We start from the raw sequence: 20,854 nt of genomic DNA, 5'->3' as shown, positions 1-20,854 counted from the left end.
GTTTGGCAGCCCCATGCATCTCAATATAAGAATATTAGCAGGCTGGTTAATCGTTTTCGTAGCAGCACCCCTAAACATTCTTATAAATAAAATAAAACAACAAAAGGCCTCATGGCCACCAAACCAATGTGCATTAACATTCTGTCTGTTGGTCAAAGCAACAAAAATAACTAGGGCTATACAAAACTTAGAGAAATGTTAGGGTTAAGTGGGTTAAAATCTTCAGAGAAATCACAGAGACTGCACAGAGGAACATGTAAAAATGCAGAATTTTGGCACTTTAGCAAGTCTTAATTCATATTAAAAATCAGATGTATTGAATTGTCCATGTGTTCTATATTAAAGGGCACTTCAATTAATATAACATGCTTTTAAAATTCAATATTGGTGCACAATTTCTACATAAAATATCAAAGGGACACAAAAGGGACTTGTGGAATGACCCACCTACTGTAAAATATGGTGGTGGATATTTAACGTTATGGGGCTATTTTGCTTCCACTGATCCTAGGGCCCTTGTTAAGGTCAACGGCATCATGAACTCTACCAAGTACCAAGACTTTTTAGCCAAAAACCTAGTTGCCTCCGCCAGGAGGATGAAACTTGGCCACAAATGCATCTTCCAACAAGACAATGAGACCAAGCACAAAATCAACATTTTGCAATGGCCATCTCAATCTCCGGACTTGAGCCACATTGAAAACCTGCGGTTTGAAATTAAGAGGGCAGTCCATAAGCACAGACTGGAGGATCTGGAAAGGTTCTGTATGGAGGAATGGTCTAAGAGCCATCCCAATGTCATTAAACATTATAGAAAAACACACAATGTTGTTATTCTTGCAAGGGAAGGGTGCATAAAAACAGGGGTGCCAATACTTTTGGGAGAAAAAGTATTAGTTGTTAAGCAAAATCTCTTTCTCTGAGGAATTGTATTAGTATAAAATAATATAATTTTCTAAATTTTTTGGTGCATGCAATATAGCTCAGTATTGTAACTATTTATTTTATGCAATTTTGTTGCTCATCTTTATCAAGGGTGTCAATTATTTTGAAGGTGACTACACTCTTAGAAAAAAAGGGTTCCAAAATGGTTATTTGCGGAGGGATAGGGTTCTACCAAGAACTGTTTTCATCTGAATAACCCTTTTTTTGGAAAACAATGGTTCTTTGTAAGGCAATGGGTTCTAAGAACCGTTTTGGAAGAAAGGGTTCTTGAATCATTCTCCGTAAGGCAAGAGGGATTCTTTGGAAGACAAGAATAATTCTTTGGAAGGCAAGAAGGGTTACATAGAACCCTTCTTAATCTGAGTAAGTTTTTTTATTGTAGTTTTTTTTCTTTATTTTAAATAGTGCCTCAGCATTAGGGTTTACCTCAGTGTTTAAACTTTAATATCAGGAGTTTGAGTAATCTGATACATTAAAAAAGATGTGAGACCCATTTTATGAGAATATTTGTGCATGTATCTGGTATTCCCTTAATCATTTTACATATACAGTACTGACATAGTTGATTTATTTGCCATTATTTCTGACTTTCAAATTAGTATTTTCTGTGATTTTATTGAGCAGAGAGTAGGAGATTAGAAGGAAATTAGTGAACCAGCAGTGTATTGTGTCGTTTACAGCAAATTGGCCAGTTTTACCTAGTATTGACTTTTTTGTTGTAACATGTCTAGTGTTGATTCTGAGTTCAAGTGGAACTGACAGTGTTTTAACTACTTTGCAGATATGAAACAAACAGACAACCATAATATCAGTCAAAAATATACAATTCCCAGTTTATGCTACAAAATCTACTTTATAAGGTTTTAAAAATAGGTTCTATTTGACAAAACATTTCATGACGTAGAGTAAGGCATTGCTGGCGGAATAGATGGATGCAGTTCAATAAATGTATTTGTGATCCAACAAATATTGCTATCAGGTTGTAAATCACAGCTGGCCTGGTACATTGTTTGCTTTCTAGCCATTCAGTGTGCACTGTTTCAGTTTCAATGACTCAATATTTTGGACAAAAATGGACGAATGTAGCTAACTAAGGCTGGGAATGTCAATACACTCAAATTAGTCAGAGCAATGATCACAAGTCAGTTATACCGTGGCTAATATGCTAGCCTATTTATTTATGAGGCTATTTATTTAGCATGCTAAAAACACAGAACCTTAGGTAGCTAGCAAGCTGCTAGGAGGTTGTTATGCAATAGAGGCCGTTGAGAGGAGGACGGCTCATAATAATGGCTGGAATAGAGCAAATGGGATGGCATCAAACACATGGAAACCATGTGCTTTATGTATTTGACACCATTCCACCAATTCCGCTCCAGCCATTACCACGAGCCGTCCTCCCCAATTAAGATGCCACCAACCTCCTGTGATATGTCATTGGAGGAGTGGGTGAGTGGCCGACTTTTCACCCCATATCGTTTTTCTGTGGCTACAGCTAGAGATGCAGGCGTCCTTTGGTTAGCTAACAAGAAATGTGAATCACTTTACTAGCTAGCTATGCTCAACTTGTACGTCTGTTAACCAGAGTTAACATATCTTTTAGTTGTCAATCAAATGAATTTGGCATCGATCAAATGGGCTGGAAGGCAAGTTCCCATTCAGTTGTCAAAACGTGTGTTGGACAGGCATGCATTGGCAGGCAAGATGTAGAAGGGAGAAGAAGCTACTATCGTTTATCAGTGCAATTTTGAAGACTGAAAAAGTTTGAGAGGGTTTCCCTCGTTATCAACGGTTCCCTCGTTAGCTTTTAGCTCATCTAGCCCTGGCTAACTTTAATTGTTGATCTTGTTGATGTGCATAGGCAACTGAGGGAGAGAGTCTACCTTAAAAATTTAAATTAAATAGCTAAATAATCCATAGTATGACCATCTTAAAACAATTCCATACGTCAGTTTAGTACACAACCACAACAATATCTCAACCTTAATAATAATACACTCATAATATGAACAAAAAAAGGTATCCAACAGACAGAACAGATTGGATTTTTTTTTAAACAGCATGTCCATGATAACAGCTGGTGGACTGCCATACTAGAGCTGGGAGCCAGTGGGAGGTCAGTATGGACATGTGGGTGGTCACTGTGTGTGTTTGCCATGAAGAGAGGAGTTCTGGGGGAGCGAGACCTACAGTAGAGCAAGAAAAAAAACGACTGTAGGTTCTAGCGTCCCTGTGTTCGGTGTAGGATCTAGAGGTTATTCATATAGTACAAAAATAACTTACTCTACTGTAAGTCTGTGTTATTTCTGTAGGTATTTGTGTGAATTTCTATACTTTTTGATCGCCATCCCATTCCTCATTAGGCTTACCACCATCACATTATGTTATGGAGTGAGAGCATTCCCACTACAGAGATGGAACAAAACTATTCGGTGTTAACAACAACTTTAATGACATGCCAACTCTCCCCCAATTGAACTGGGAAGTGGAAGTGAGGATTTAACATTCCTGGTACCTGTCATGGTTAATTAAGACATGTGGGAGTGAGGAGGAAGTGGATAGGGTTGTGTGACTCATTCATAAGGGGTCACTCTGAGCAATCAACCAGTCTTTGTAGGGGAGTGTTTATACGGCATCATTCACACATTGGGCTTGTTCGACTTCAACTGCCAACTGATTGATTTACAAATCACTATGCGTCATAAATAATTACTCATTATTAGTAGTCAGTCACAATTTACTCACCATGCATCACAGATGTCATGCTCTCCAACACGGCCCTCACTCCATTGGGGATCATGGATGGCCAGCTATGACAGGACTGGGAGTTACACTTAATACATCATCATACACTGTGTCACTGGGTTCACCCTCCTCCATTACCAGGAGATTGTAAACACACAGGACAGGTCCTCCTGGGTGAAACTACTGTTTCCACTTTCTGGGTGCTCTGTATGTGCTGTTCTTTGTCATTTAGTCAGCCCTCACTGTTAAATTGGATGGTTGAATGTGTCTGTCAAGACATCATAAACAGGTGTCCCATTTAAGTTGTTTTATTGATGTGGACCGAGTCTCTTACTTGGTTGCATTAACCCACACGTGGGGTAAGTGAAAAAACAGACGTTTCCTCGTGAAAAAGGACGGCACATTTGTTCTTCAGTGGACTATGTGGAAACATATGGCATCTCGTGTGTCTGCGTAATGCAGTGACTCACACACACACTCACTCAGTCTTACACATAGACATTTATTTTTTAACCTTTGTTTAACTAGGCAAGTCAGTTAAGAACAAATTCTTATTTTACAATGACTGCCTACCCCGGCCAAACCCTCCCCTATGCTGCGCCGCCCTATGGTTTGCCGCCCTAAGGGACTCCCGATCACAGCCGGTTGTGATATAGCCTGGGATTGAACCAGGGTCTGTAGTGACGCCTCTAGCACTGAGATGCAGTGCCTTAGACCACTGCTCCCTCCGGGAGCCACATACACACACACACACAAACACAGAATGTGATCTGCGTGATATACACATGGGGGGTGAGGACTCAGAGATACTCAGTGTGTATGTCAAAGGGGAGGGGCAGTCAATGAGTCATCAAAATATATGTATTTTTTTAAACTTCCCTAAAACGTCCAATAACATAACACTATGTTGGATAGGAATTTTATGAAGTGGCTTTGTCTCATTCTCCAAGTGCCATGTGTGGGATAGAGGTAGACACTGGACAGAGTGCATTGGCACCTCCCAGTCAAACATCAAGAGGGAAAGGGGTGGCCCTGGTCATACTCCCTGGCCGTCACCTTGCCTTGGGTCAAAGTGAAGAATATTTCACAGAAGGAGCTTTACACTGTTACCAAATCCCTTCCTTCTCATGCACATGCTGTACTGATCTTCGAGCACATAGATTATTACAGTGACAACTTGATAGGGGGAAAGAGGGGAGGAAAAGTGCAGCTCATGCCAAAAAATAAGACTGTTTGCAGACCAAAACAAAGCCACGCCACTGCATGTGCAGCGCGCTCCTCAGATAGGCTTCCTGGGAAACAAGGCCGGCCACCCACATTCCTGGCATGGAAAGAGGCGCTTTTCTCACGGTCTGAGGACAGCCTGCCTGTCTTGGGTCAACAGTGGTGATTTAGTTTGCAGAGGCTGTGGGTCTCCACTCATTGTTCTGCTCCGAGCAAACTTTAGGCGCCCAATGTGCCTATCCAGTGTCCACTGACCTTGCAGCAGGTATATTTTCTCTCCTACTAACAAGTGTGAAACAAGGCTTGTGGAGGAGCGTACTTAGGCGGCAGGAGGGGTTGTGTGTGTGTGTGTGTGTCTTAGGGGGAGGCGAATGGGGAGGTGAGGACAGGAATGTTACCCAGTCCTCTTCAGGGATCAGCAGCATGAGGGGATGTTGGACGGGACATTCTAAGCACAGAGAAACTGTTATTCTCCTTTATGAGTTTTACAGAGCACTGACAGTAATTATAGGTACAGGGAGAATTTGCGCTCCATATTGGTTTTCAGTTTCTAAACAAGCAATTATATGCTTACTAATAAGTGTTGTTATAATAATATAACAAGTTATACCGTAGCATTGTTGAATACTTGTTTCTGATTGTCTTGAAGGACATTCTGGAGCGTACATTATCTAAGTGATAATACAGTGCCAGTATATCCTATAAACACGGCTTTGAGGGCATTATTACTTTAATATAACGGGTTACCAACATATTAAAATAATGTTTTTATTTTAAAAATTATTTTGATTAATTGATTCATACTATTTCATCCTTCCACAATATATAGTCAGTGGATTGTGCAGTCAAATGGAACAGAGTAAATAGGCATTTCAACATCATAGCTTTAGCTGGTGGTAACTTGTGAAATTGACACCGAATGGAATGGGGTTTAAACCAATCAGCATCCAGGATTAGACCCACCCATTGTATAATTCCCTATAATTCACAGTATTCCATCGCTATAGTTAATTTTTGTTTGAGCTGCTTTTGAAAGCAAAGGTCGAATTGAAAAAATTGTTGAATTGGATTTTCATAATGGCAAGCTAGGACTGATGGTTTGGTTAGCTAAACTACCAAGTATGTTTGTTTACCACGGCAACTATATTGTACTGTAGCTATGCAGTTAACCTGCTAGCTACTTCAGTGTATGTTGAACACAATTCTAGCGGCAAATGTGTTACATTTGGTATAAAAGTGATAATCAATATGCGCTCTCCGTAAAGTAATGCAACTCTGTGGAAGGTCAGTTCACTCCGGTAGCGCGTCGTGTAACACACCTTCCAAGTCCTCCATTATTTTCCATAGAACGCATAGACCCTCGTTGATTATCCCATACATATGACCAAATATCTAGGCAAATCCAATTTTATGAATTTGGGTTTTAATTCAACAGTTGTGAACTGGTTTCTAAAATATTTGTTCATATTTCAGTTTTAACCAATAAATGAATTGTAAGACATTGCAGCTAATTGGGTGTTTTAACGTTTCTGTTGTCAAACGTAGCCCTCCCTACCCACCAAGCAGTGCTGTGCTTCTTTAAACAGTAGAGTTGAGTGGTTTAAGGGCTGAGATCCGGAACTAGATATGCTGCTCTCCACCATCACAGTCAGCCTGACCCTCTGTAGATCAGCCCAGCATTCCTCTCTCCCAACCTTTAGGGGTCTGAGGGAACACACTCACAACCTTCTTCTGGAGAGGACACACAACCAGAAACCAACATCATCTCTCCCCTGGGATGTTCCCTGAGGCTCCTAGCTAGGCCCCATAGGGCTAGCAAGAACTTCCCCCAAATGAGGATGGAAAATTAGTCTCACTAGGTGACCTTTCCCTTTAGATGATTCCTTAGTCGGTGTTCAAGCAGTGGACTCCACTTCCATAACTGATGCCCATGTGACTCCCTTAGAGCTTTCACTGATGCTGTAGCCTCTCCGCTGGGGCTGAAAACACAGGTGTTTTACTGTCTGTCTGCCTAATATGGGCCACTGAGCCTCTATAACAGGGTCATGAGACAGCGAATAGGAGGAATTTGACCCATGTGTCCAGGGAGTCAGTGTTTGGCTGCTGTATGGGGAGTTGGTCACTGCTGTGCAACTCAGACATTTTCAGTCTCACTGGACAAAGAATCTGTAGGAAGACGCCAGGCAAGCAGGGCTGTGTGTGGGTGATGGGAAGGTGTGGCACAATAACTCAGCTTGGGAGGGGCACCTTGAGACAAATGGGATCACATCTGTGTTAATACATTCTGCGGAGAGCCCTCAGGCTCATACACTTCTCTAAGTGATAGGACGAGTAATACGTCAGGGTCTGGGAGTTCACACGGGTGCTGTCCTAAATGGAAAACTATTCCCTATTTAATGCACTATAAAGTAGTGCACTATAAAGTGAATAGGGTGCAATTTGGGACACACATTGGTCCGTTCCTCATGGCTGCATGATTGATGATTGCGTGCCCTGCCTGCACTGGTCTCACTGTACAGTCTCCAGTGGCTTCCAGACAATAAAATTACCTTGAATGTGGCACCCATTTGACACATCTCATGGAATCCTGTGCAAATACATAACACAGTGTAGACAGTGAATGTGACAGGGCTTGATTTTAAATATACATTTTTAAATATTGAACTATAGAAAGTCTTCATAAAATGTATTTGAAACCAGTCATATCTTGCTCTTTCTCTCTCCAGGTGCTTGAAAAGGTACTGGGGGCTGGTTACAGGTAGAGAAATGAAAGCTGGTGAAATGTCGGGAAAAACACTGTATATTGTTACATTTTCACTTGCTTAGATAGTTTGTTCAAACATGGCTTAAAATAAGGTGTCTCAAAACACAGTCCAGTCAGACCATTAAATAGACCCCATCATGCCACCTGACTGGATTGCAGCTGGAAAATCATGCAGCTCACTTATGACACCCTGTGGCCAAGCAAGAGAACACCACCTACATTCTTCATCCGTGTTGCAAGGTGTACTCTCTCTATCAGTGTTACTGTGACCATAGTTGAGTATTTCAATATCCAGAAATCAAGATAATAAAAATCCTGTAAAATGTAAATCCTGGTTCCTCCCATTTGAGCCATGCATTCTAATTGACCCAAGCATTGAAGTTAACATTATTTGGCTCAGAACAGCTCAAAACAAGACTGAGCTAGATATAAATTGCTATGCCATAAGCCCTGTGGATAAGATCCAATGACACAAAGATATCAGACAGTGTGGCACTGGCACAAACTGACACACAGCTGTTTACACTCCAACTCAGGACATTGGAATGAACCAGACATGCTATCTGAAGAAAAATAGATTTTATTATAATAGAGGATATTCACTGAGTGTACAAAACATTAAGAACACCTTCGTAATATTGAGTTGCCTCCCCTCTTTGTCTCAGAACAGCCTCAATTCTTCGGGGCATGGACTCTACAAGGTGTCAAAAGCGTTCCACTGGGATGCTGGCCCATGTTGACTCCAATGCTTCCCACAGTTGTGTCAAGTTGGCTGGATGTGGGTGGTGGACCATTCTTGATACACATGGGAAACTGTTGACCGTGAAAAACCCAGCAGCTTTTTAAAGTGATTGCAGTGGATTTAACAAGTCAAATCAATAAGGGATCATAGCTTTCACCTGGATTCACCTGGTCAGTCGACGTCATGGAAAGAGTCCTTCATGTTTTGTACACTCGGTTTAAAATAAATGTGACTTTTTTCTCATTTAACAGTCATTTGTACAGTGAAATTAGGGCAACGTAGCTAAAACCAGCTGAATAAATGTGTTCTTTTTATTTCCTGCACTGTGCTATTGCCTTACTTATGAAAGCTATGGAAACCAAATACATTTAGGCCATGTGTGTATTTTGAACGTTGTCTGTGTGGCCACACACACATTTACACACACAGAAAATATTTTAGAATTGACAGACACCCAGACCTGCAAAGCATGGTTGTCTCATGCCATGGAGCCAAAAGAGAATGTGGACCACAACATGGTGGAGCACTTCATGTCTTAATACAACTTAGGTTGCGTCCCAATGTAGTGCACAGCTCCCAAAGTGGTGCACTATGTAGTAAAGGTGCCATTTGGGATGTACCCCTTAGAGATGAGAAGGGTTCCTTGACGTAAACATGCACAAACAATTATGTTGCTTTTTGTCTTTCTGTGAGACTTGAAATCGCATGCTCTGGTTAAATGGGTAAATTGGTTTCATATTGGAGGACAGAGAGCACCATGCCACATGCACAAGAGACCTAAACCGCTTCTCAGAAGGCATTTTGAAGTATCACAGGAGCACTTTGCAAATGGGAGTGTCTGTCTTTCTGTACAGACTGTTGAGAGGGAGGGAGGATAAGTGCTTAAATTCTGGATTGGAAAAGGGAGGTACATGCAACACTAGTAAAGGGGGAACGTGAAGAGGTACAGACCTAGAGGTGCACTATCATTCATATGTGTATTCATTACTAGTGTGTATCTTTAGGATGTCCACACAGAAGGCAAGAAGTCCTAAAAAAGCTTTGTCTGGCATAGAACGTTTATACAACCTCCATATCATTAGTGTCTAAACAAAACATGAAATACTTCTCATTTACCACTAAATACTTCAGCTAATAACAGTGCATTCAAAGAAAATGATCATATCAACGTTTCAATGAGAAATTATTAAAATGTGTTTATGTACAGCATTTCAGGACAATATTAATTAGAATAGAAAATGTAAAATCATCCTACGTTGTACTTTTTGCAGTCATTAAATTAGAGGTGGGACATATTGAACTCAAATTTGATATTTAACCGCTTGCGGTCATTTTGAAAATAACAGATCCTACATTTTAGATGACAACAACACAACAAATACAGAAACAAACTCAAATGTAACGCAAAGGTATTCACAGATCAGAAAGCATAGGACAAGGAGAAATAAACACAATCCTGAACATCCCATCATGTGATGGCAACTTTAAACATAAACACTAAAAAGGCACTGTCCACATGTTAAAAAATGCCTTGTTTCAACCCTGTCAAACTGAGGAGTTCGTGCTGATGTGAGAGAAAGTCCCTGGACTCTATAGACTGAATGTTGCATCACACAGTATCCAACTAGATTCATTATTTCATATGTTTTTATAGAGAATCATTTCCTTTGAAAAAAACTAGGAGCTATCAAGTTGACAAGCAGGTTTATGGTAGATTGGTCATTGGAGTGATTCAGGCTCTGTTGGACAAAGGTGCCCGTCTATATCTAGCTTACTGTATGCGTCATTAAGGCAAGAAGAGGAAAGCTCTAAAACATGGGTATTATTCATATATACTGTATATACACAGTGCCTTCAGAAAGTATTCACACACCTGGACTTTTTCCACATTTTGTTGTGTTACAGCCTGAATTTAAATGGATTCCATTTAGATTTTGTTGTCACTGGCCTAGACACATTACCCCATAATGCCAAAGTGGAATTATGTTTTTTGAAATATTTACAAATGAATTACAAATAAAAAGCTAAAATGTCTTGAGTCAATAAGTATTCAACCCATTTGTTACGGTAAACCCAAAATAATTTGAGTAAAATATTGCTAAACATGTCACATAATAAGTTGCATGGACTCACTCTGTGTGCAATAATAGTGTTCAACATGAGTTTTGAATGACTACCTCATCTCTGTACCCCACACATACAGATAATTGTAAGGTCCCTCAGTCGAGCAGTGAATTTCAAACACAGATTCAACCACAAAGACCAGAAAGCTTTTCCAATGCCTCGCAAAGAAGAACACCTATTGATTCGCAAAGAAGGTCACCTATTGGTATATGAAAAAACAAAACAAAAAAACAGACACTGATTATCCCTTTGAACATGGTGAAGTTATAATTTACACTTTGGATAGTGTATCAATACGCCCAGTCACTACAAAGATAAAGGTGTCCTTCCTAACTCAAGGAAACCGCTCAGGGATTTCACCATGAGGCCAGAGGTGACTTTAAAACAATTACAGAGTTTAATGGACGTGATAGGAGAAAACTGAGGATTGACCAACAACATCGTAGTTACTCCACAATAATAACCTAATTAACAGAGTGAAAAGAAGGAAGCCTGAACAGAATAAAACTATCCCATTATATGCATCCAGTTTGCAACAAGGCACTAAAGTAATACAACTGCTAAAAAAATTAGCAAAGCAATTAACTTCTTGTCCTGAACACAAAGTGTTATGTTTGGGGCAAATCCAATACAACACATTACTGAATACCACTCTCATTAGCATAGTGGTGGCTGCATCATGTTATGGGTATGATTGTAATCGTTAAGGACTGGGGAGTTTTTCAGGATATAAAAAAATAAACGGAATGGAGATAAGCATAGGCAAAAACACCTGGTTCAGTCTGCTTTCCACCAGACACTGGGAGATGAATTCATCTTTCAGCAGGGCAACAACCTAAAACACAAGGCCTAATCTACACTGGAGTTCCTTACCAAGAAACAGTGAATGTTCCTGAGTGGCCGAGTTAGTTTTGACTTAAATCTACTTAAAAATATATATGGAATGACCTGTAAATGGTTGTCTAGCAATGATCAATAACCAATTTGGCATAGCTTGAAGAATTTAGAAAATAATAATGGGTAAATATTGTAAAATCCAGATGTGTAAAGCTCTTAGAGACATACCCAGATAGACTCACAGCTGTAATCACTGCCAAAGGTGCTTCTACAAAAAATTGACTCAGGGGTGTGAACTATATTTTTGTATTTCATTTTCAATAAATTTGCTAACATTTCTAAAAACATTGCATCTCAGTGCTAGAGGCATCACTACAGACACTGGTTCGATTCCAGGCTGTATCACAACCGGCCGTGATTGGGAGTCCCATAGGGCAGCGCACAGTTAGCCCGCGTCGTCCGGGTTAGGGCTTAGCAGTCATTGTAAATAATAATTTGTTCTTAACTGACTTGTCTAGTTAAATAAAGATGAAATAAAAATCAAATAAATACATGTGTTATTGTGTGGAGATGAGCGAGAAGAAAGAATATATATATTTCAGCCATTTTGAATTCAGGTTGTAACAACAAAATGTGGAATAAGTCAAGGGGTATGAATACTTTCTGGAGGCACTGTATATGGAAACAATACATATGATTGTATAATGTATACTATATATATATATATATATATGCATTTTTTTCCTTTCTTAACAATATTTAATTTAGAGTACAATTTACAGTGCTGTAAGAAACAAGTGAATGCCTTCTTCAATTACAATATTCAACATAAGATTTACAATAAGGAATGGATATCCCAATCATTTTCAAAACCACAAGATAACTGAACTGCATGCTTTCATAGTAAAACTGAAGCATGGTGCAAGTGAAATCTTTCCTCTTTGATTTTGCATAGGAACTGTTTTGAGAGTTATTTACCCCACTATAACCTGTTGGAGCCGCACAATGAATAATACTTTTGATACCTCGTTTGTGTGGAGATGAAAATTGAGAAACAGTCTCATTTATTCTTAATGCTCTTCAACTATACTTAAAATACATGCCATAGGGAGAGAAAAAAAAGAGAGAAAAACCTTTTTGAATAGCTGCTGGTTTTGTTCCCGAGGAAAACACCACTGTTCTGGGAAGGCGGGTTGTTAATCCACCGGGCCTGTGTGCCTACCAGACCATCGGGAAAATAGAAAAGAGAAACTCAAAACCGAACCAATACGTTGACATTGTATCAACACCAAAGAAACAGTCAATCAGTCATGCAAAAACATTCTGGGCGACTGTTAGGAACTCATGTTGAACAAGGAGCAGTCCTTTTTGCTCATCTGGTCTTCTGGCGTTCACCTCAACACACATAAGATATACTGGAACTGTGATCCAGTGAGCTGGAAGTGCTGAGAAACACATCGGATATGTGTGAGGAGAGAGAGAGAGGGAGAAGGAGAGAGACATCCAGACGGCGGTCAACAGCAGAACTATCAATACGACGGGCTCTCGAAACGTGTTGGACTGAGCCGGAGATAATAGACCAATGCATCACTGACGATCTGTGCAGTATCACTGTCAGAAGCAAGCTTCACAGAGAGCTTCACAGCTTCACAGAGAGCAGTCTATCGGTTGGGAAAATACATGGTAGTACCTTGTACTGTGGCTGTGAATATTTGTACGATAGAAAACAGAATACGTCTCTCTCTCCTTTGGCAACAAAAGGACAGTGTTGATCATCATCAATATATACCAGTTGAACATGGCTGATGATTTTCGAACATCCCAAAAGGCCGTTATAATAATCGCTAAAAAAAAAATCACACATTTTCACCATTGCTGCAAAAGAGGTCCAGTTCTCTCAATGGCCAGTACATGTCAGTGTTTCTACACCCCTTCACCAGTCACAGAACAAGCTAAAGTGGCTGCCTTATTCCATGTCCGTCTATCTCGGTGTGTTTGGGCACACACAAACAGTACAGTTCCAGTCAACCTGTTTTCAAAGGACAAATACTATAAGAAACCACTTCTCTGCCTTGGTTTATACTCAGTGCGCAACCAGCGGTGTGGAGTTGAAGAGGACGGGGCATAATAATTCACCCCAAATTTGTTCCAGCTCTTTGCAGATCCGTTCAGCAGTGCAGTCCTTTGACTGAATAAGAGAAAATACAAACTGAAACTGTAAAGGGTAATAAATGAGAGAAGAAAAATGTAGAACATTACATTAACAACAAAAACTATCAGGCAGTAACAGTCTCTGGAACATACACACTTTTGGCTTCCCAGTATGATGACGACGCACACCTTCGGTGACCTTCGGTGACGTCTGCGTCCGTGGTAAGATCCGTCAAGCAAAGGTGTCCACAAAGAGGTACCTCACACACTTAAACACTTCCGGCTTGAAATGAGATCGTTCAGATTCACCAACAAATGTTTCCTTGGAGGACATGACCCACGGTAAAGAGTAGCTTGGTAGTTGTAACCTGTCTGACGACAGGCGGTACCTAGAGTTGTTGGAGACAATTAAAGATTACATAACTTGCTGCAGAAACATTTCCTTCCAATGCAGACTTTTAGACTACAAATCTAGACAAACAAAATGCCTAAAAGTAGAAAACCCTAAATATTAATATAACAAGATTAAAATAAATGGTGTATTTCATAGTTTTAAGACTTTCTCTTATACAAATGTGATTTCCAAGCCAACCGGAGAATAGGAGATTCTGTCTTGTTTTCTCAACAGGAAAGTGTTGGCTCATTTTCTTTCTTTTGCTTTGATTGTTATCTGTATATCATAGATATCCAGGGTAAATAAATGTACCGCGAAGGAAAGTGATGATAGTAAAGGGCTATTTTCCTTTTGTCAATATCCAAAAACGTCAACGATCAAAGTAAACTTAAACTCCACTTCGCAAACAAGCAAAAGTGTCTTGTTAAATGAATAGAAAAAGGTGCTATATAGTATTTATATATATATATATATATATGAACAGAGCTGCAATTCTTCCTCTTGAAGAACATGTTTTTTGTAAGTGCTGTGATTCGTAGTCTTTGTGTAGTAGGCGTGTGTAGTCAAAGTTGCACCTGATGTGTTTTCCTTCTTATAATCTAGTATCAACAGATTTTGTCACTTAATAATAATAATAGAAAATCTTGTCCGATGCCCTTAGGTGGCAGGGTTTGTTTTTGGTTCCTGTGTTGAGTTTGCCTTCATATTGCAGTGCCCTCCGGTAAGTGTGAGGGCATTGGGTGGAAGTGAGGCCAGGGTCACTCTGTGTAGTAAGGCTGGCATGAAGGAGGAGAGAAATGACTGTTGCGTTGTTGAAATGATCTGACACGTGATGAGGTCTGATCAGGATGAGGGAGATAAGAGGTTATGCTAAGGTTTGTTTGAGGTCGAGGGTTACGTTTGGGAGAGGTCCCTGCTGTTGATTTGGAGAGCAGTTCTCGGAGCCTCAGTAGCGGTGTGATTGGTGGGAGTACTGTGAGCTCTGCTGGGATGACGACGAGTATCCCTGGGACTGAGTGGAACCTTGGACGTTGCTTTGGTATCCAAGGCGGGAGTTGGAGTGCTGGAGAAGAGAAGAATGGAGAGGAAACAGTAAACTGTTAACGGCTAGAGACCCCTGTCATTAATTATTTATCAAGTCGGCACCACTGGAAAATACCATTGTCTATTTCAACCTCGCATGGGGTTTGAGAATAAATAATTCAATAACTGTACCTTGGGAGACCTTGCGGGAGGGGAATGACTTTTGTTGGCCATGTTTTCAATTGTAAAGCTGGCTGAATAATTTACAGATCAAGAATGAATCCTATAGAAAAGCATGACGCATTGCCACAGATCTGTAGTGTTGATCAACATACCTCTGTGGCTTTCCACTGTTGTTTTACTTGGCATCCAAAGATGTGGTCTACTTCTCACCGATTTAGAACAGAATTAGCAAGAGACTACCAACCTAATTCGGAGCAATTCTACAGTGCCATGACAATTCTATATCCTAAACAGTATACTGTATATCACGCGCCATAGTAAAACCTGCAGAAGTGGCTGATGCCAAAAACCTGCTGCCTGTTTTGTTTCATGACGTAAAAACAGGACAGTTTCTTTGTGCTCTGTACTTTGCTCAATGATTCCTATGATTGCTTTTGTTCGTCTGAATAAATAAATAATCTGGGGGACTGAGCCACCACATCAATAGAAGGGCTAACCACCCACCTTATACTACAGCTATAAAGAAAGCCGGCTCTGAATCAGATGACTGATTACGGACCGTGACTCACTCTAACCAGCTCAGACTGGGCCTAAGGCCAAATGTCCTAAAAAGGCAACAACAAAAAAAAGGCAGAAGTCACTGGCCTTCAGATGAGAAACCCTTCTTCTGAGCCACCAGAGTGGCCCTGAGGACCTGCTGCTGGACTGGGGCCCAGGGGGCTTGGGTGGAGGGTGGAGGGGATGGGAGCAGAACGTGGCTGAAACTCCTGAAGTATGGAGACCTCGTTAAAAAAAAATACTCCCATACATCTCTGACTACAACCCACACATCGCCGCCTGTTTAGCAGTCTATCTATCCGCACTCACAGAGAGAGGGGGGGAGCGAGTGGTGCACATTGGGATACCATAGCCTCGGGGAGAGTGATCAATGAGGAGAAAATTAGGGCGCGGAATGTGACGCCACAGCAAGCTAGCTCTCTGTTCCACTCGGTCTGCCCATCCAGAAAGCAAGGGGATATTTATACATCTGTTCTGGTGAGTCTTGAATTTGAAGAGCCCAGCAGCTGTCCACATGCAAAACCCAGCCCCCTGCTAAATATAGCCCAGTCAGTCAGTCAGTCAAGCAGCACCCCACACGGCACGGGCCAAGCCAGGAGACACCTCTGAACCGACTACAGTTGTGGTCCGGACAACGTCAGGGAGGTCACCTTTATCTCACCTTCCTCATACGTAATAAGACTCTCTCTTCCTCTCTACCACATTCTCCACTCTGTCCCCTTTATCAGTCACTACTCCAGTCACCCGAGCCATGGACTGTTCACTCTGTTACCATCTGGCAGGCGGTATCGGAGTAGCTTCTTCCACCAGGCCATCAGACTGCTGAAAGGTTAAACCTAGCTATCTCCCTGCACAGACCTGCACCTTAGAGACTATCTGCACATTAGAGATGATTTGCACGGACTACCCACACATCCAACCCTTACACACACACACACACACACACACACACACACAACTATGCTGTTCTAATACATACTATTGATTCCACTACCCACTTTATACACTGAGTGCACAAAACATTAAGGACACCTGTTCTTTCCATGACATAGACTGACCAGGCGAAAGCTATAATCCCTTCAACCTTGTGGAAAGCTTTTGACACCTTGTAGAGTCCCCCCCCCCCCCCCCCCCCCCCGCCAAAAGTTAGAGCAGGCGTCAAGACGGGGAACAACAGTGATAGGGCAGCACAATGTTTTGCTTACAACTTCATCAGCAGGCTAGTGCGAACTAGAGGAAGGACACTATCATCCTGATATCACATGACCTGTAATCCCATTAGATAGCACAATGCTCTGCTCTGGTCTGAGTTGAGGCTGTTGTGTCTTTTCACAAGTGTTGCACGTCCCTGACATCCCCTTCTGTCGGTATCTTTGCTCTCTAGTCAAATCATCAATAAAGAAGCACTGGGTCCTTCGGGTCTCCCAAGGGCCTATATTGACATATGTTGACATTTTGAATCAATTACATTTGCTGACATTTGGATTAAACACATTTAAATCTCAACTCCAGATAATAAATGTAGGCATGCTCCTCAAAAGACAACCACAAGCGATCAACCATTGGTGACTGAAGCGATGTCTATGCCTTTCATCTCCTTTCAATCAAAATGGACAGTAACACTATGGATAAGTGTAAAGCTGTAAAAACTCTAACCTGGTACTCGGACTGGTGGACCCCAGTGCCGGAGGAGGCCCCAGAGGGCCCGATCCGAGGTTTCTTGTTTGGGGGCCCCTGGTCCTGGCCGTGCTGGAGGCCTCCACCTTTGTTGGCTCCCGTAGCACCTGTGTTACCGTTGGTCTGGGCAGAGTTCTGTTGGGTGGAGGCTTGCTGGGTGCCGCTCTGCTGCTGGGCCTGGGCTGTCGTCTGCTGGTGCTGTTGGGCCTGGTTCTGATGGAGGACAAACACACACAAGTGTTCAGTTAGAGACGGACACCCTGACAGGTTCCTTAGAGTATAACTGTTGTAATGTTGTAATCTGCCATTGTGCACCAACACACTCACAGATTCCTTTGAGTAACAGTGTAGTCAGACATTCATACACAATGTACATAAGGTCACTATGGAAAATGCTCACTCAGAAAATGGCATCAAGGCAACATTGCTGTGCAACAACAGCCAAATGAACAATGTTTCACTGATCCATCATTGCCACCCTCCCCAATAGTTGGGAACTGGTTAGTACAGTATGTACCCAGTATTGTGGTCAGGGGTTTGTTTGCTCAGAGTCCTCAGCCCAGCTTACCACTTCTCAACCACAGGAGGTGGGTGGCACCTGGCTGGAGTGGAATGAGTAGAATGGTATCAAATACATGGTTTCCATGTGTTTGATGTCATTCCATTCGCTCCGTTCCCACCATTATGAGCAGTCCTCCCCTCAGCAGCCTCCTGTGTTCTCAATCTATCCACAACCACAAGGCTGAGACATGTGAACTTTGGGGTCAGGAAAACAAGAGTGGTGTAAAGTACTTAAGTAAAAATACTTTAAAGTACTACTTAAGTCGTTTTTTGTGGTATCTGTACTCTACTATTTCTATTTTCGACTACTTTTACTTCACTACAAAATATTGTACTTTTTACTCCATACATTTTCCTTGACACCCAAAAGTACTCAGTTACATTTTGAATGCTTAGCAAGACAGGAAAATAGTCAATTTCACACACTTATCAACCAAACATCCCTGGTCATGCCTATTGCCTCTGATCTGGCGGACTCACTAAACACACATGCTTCGTTTGTAAATTATGTCTGAATGTGCCCATGAATTTCCAAATATAAGGAATTTTAAATTATTTATAATTTGACTTTTGATACTTAAGTATATTTTAAACCAAATACTTTTAGAATTTTACTGAAGTAGAATTTTACTGGGTGACTTTTACTTGAGTAATTTTCTATTAGAGTATCTTTACATTTAATCAAGTATGACAGTTGGGTACTTTTTACACAACTGGAAAACAATGAGTCCCTCTCATACCCTCTTGGCCCAGGTTGGCAGAGGCCCTGCAGCCTTCATGATGGCTGCTCTGGGGCAACACTTGTATCAGGTGTTGCCTACTTGAAAACAGCTGCTAATGTGATGTAGGACTGTGGAATGGCAGAAACCGCTCTGTGTGGAGGGGACTAGTATCTTTCTGGCTGTAGTACGCACATGCACTCCCTTTCACCTCGTATACACTGATTTGGCTCGGTGTCATACTTTCTGTATGGTCTGGCATATTCATAACATGGTGTTTGATACTCATGCTGCGGAACCAGCCAGCCTACATGATCAGTAACACTATTGTCCAAATAAAGCCTCCTGTAGCCTATCTTTTATCAGGGGAAAGGCTCAACATTAGTGAGATTTACCTTAAGTGAGATATGCATAGAGAGCTTAGTGAGATATGCAGGGGTGCATCTTTGGTTTTAGAAGTGGGGGGTGACATTTTTTATATATATACTCCAAACAGCCTACCCGACCACTCGGAGGCATCCACATTATCCTAAAGCACACCGTTGCCTCGTTTTGTATCACATTCCAATGATAAAACTGGGGGGGCAAAAATGCAATTGCAGAGTGTGTGGGTGGGGGGGGCACATGTCCCCAGTTAAAGTTGTGGCCCTGGAGGTAGGCATCGAGAGTGTATGACAGAGAAGGCCTGGGATTTCCTCTTGATTCGTATCTCACTCATCCACCGGTGGCCTATGAACTATAGACCACCACCTGACAAATTCAGTTTTACTTCATTTATTTTATTTTCCTATCATTATTTAGACTGTGTGCTATCAGGGGGCAGGCTAACTGGAGTGCCTTTACTTCCAGAGGTCAATGGACCTCTTCTGGAGTGCTGGGTGCAGCTGCTGCTGTTTGTGCAGCTTGTCCTTATTATCCCATGGCATGCCATTCCCTCTCCTAAAACACTGACTCCTTTAGTGCATAGGACACAAGTAGAGATGAAATTGGATCAGATGTGAACTCATGCTGCAGCGGGATATGTGACCCGGATGCCAATGCTGCAGTAGTATATGTGATCCGGAGGCAGTGTCTTACGCAAGTGGTTCCCAAACCCCTTCCCTCATTTTGCCATGTCTTGTGTGTGTTCACGTGATATCTGAGTGACTCAAACATTACAACAAAATCAATGGCCTAGCCTCCTGAGTGGCGCAGTGGTCTAAGGCACTGCATTGCAGTGCTAGCTGTGCCACTAGAGATCCTGGCATCGAGTCCAGACTCTGATGCAGCTGGCTGTGACCGGGAGACCCAGGGGGCGGCGTACAATTGGCCTAGCATCGTCCGGGTTAGGAGAGGGTTTTGCCGGCAGGGATGTCCTTGTCCCATTGCGCTCTAGCAACTTCAGTGGCTGGCAGGGCGCATGCACGCTGACACGGTCGCCAGGTGTACAGTGTTTCCTAGGACACATTGGTGTGGCTGGCTTCCGGGTTAAGCAGGCATTGTGTCAAAAAGCAGTGCGGCTAGGTTGAGTAGTGTTTCGGAGGACGCACAACTCCCGACCGTCGCCTCTCCCAAGTCCGCATGGGAGTTGCATCGATGAGACAAGACTAACTACCAATTGGATACCACGAAATTGGGGAGAAAAAGGGATGAAAAAAAAAATATACATTTACACCAAAAAAAGAACATCTATGGCCTAAAAAACAGAGATAGCTAAGGTCTGCAATGACAAGAGAAACTGATGATGCACTACTTAGTTGAATGCACAGGGTGCAATTTCAAAATTATTACAACTTTGAAGAGTAAGCTGAAAGCCTGAATGAGTTCCTTTAAAAAATAATAAAACAAGAGTGACTTACATATAGAGGCCTAACTTAGTTGGCAATGGAATTTGAAATGATGCCGACATGACCAGATTGTGATTTATAAATGGACCGTTTTTTGGAACGTGTAAACAACAACAGGAATCGTGTGAAGGCGGGGATGCAGGGCTGTGTTCCAAAGAAAACCACTACAAATCTGCTGGCTCTAGTTCCTCAACGGCATAGCTATGAGAGACTCTTCTTTGAGTCATAAAATGCATTACGTAGGACCTGTGCACACTCTAGAGAGGTGTGTGGCCACTTGGAGACACCAGTTAGAACTCTCCCTCTTGTCTTATGTTGCACCTACCCACATCGCCATGAATATTCTTATGTTACTGAATGTATACAGAGTATTTTCATATT

General features: G+C 41.7%; 1 protein-coding gene across 2 annotated transcripts in view; it reads right to left on the bottom strand.

Annotated features, from left to right (window-relative positions):
• Nucleotides 1-14,175: 14,175 nt before the first annotated feature.
• Nucleotides 14,176-20,854, bottom strand: part of LOC139407062 (cyclin-dependent kinase 19) — a 64,010-nt gene continuing 57,331 nt past the window's right edge. Inside the window, exons 12-13 of one of the 2 annotated variants that reach the window (XM_071150382.1) lie at nucleotides 17,347-17,580; nucleotides 14,176-14,989 (exon numbers count right to left, since the gene is read on the bottom strand). In XM_071150382.1, the coding sequence (XP_071006483.1) occupies nucleotides 14,873-14,989; nucleotides 17,347-17,580 (351 nt within the window). In that variant the 3' untranslated portion in view covers nucleotides 14,176-14,872. The remainder of the gene's footprint in view (nucleotides 14,990-17,346; nucleotides 17,581-20,854) is intronic. The other variant, XM_071150384.1, reaches the window with a different exon arrangement.

This window comes from Oncorhynchus clarkii, chromosome 4, assembly GCF_045791955.1.
Source record: "Oncorhynchus clarkii lewisi isolate Uvic-CL-2024 chromosome 4, UVic_Ocla_1.0, whole genome shotgun sequence".
NCBI lineage: Eukaryota > Metazoa > Chordata > Actinopteri > Salmoniformes > Salmonidae > Oncorhynchus > Oncorhynchus clarkii.
The sequence above is the reverse complement of the archived record's forward strand: the minus strand, read 5'-3'. Positions and strand labels throughout refer to the sequence as shown.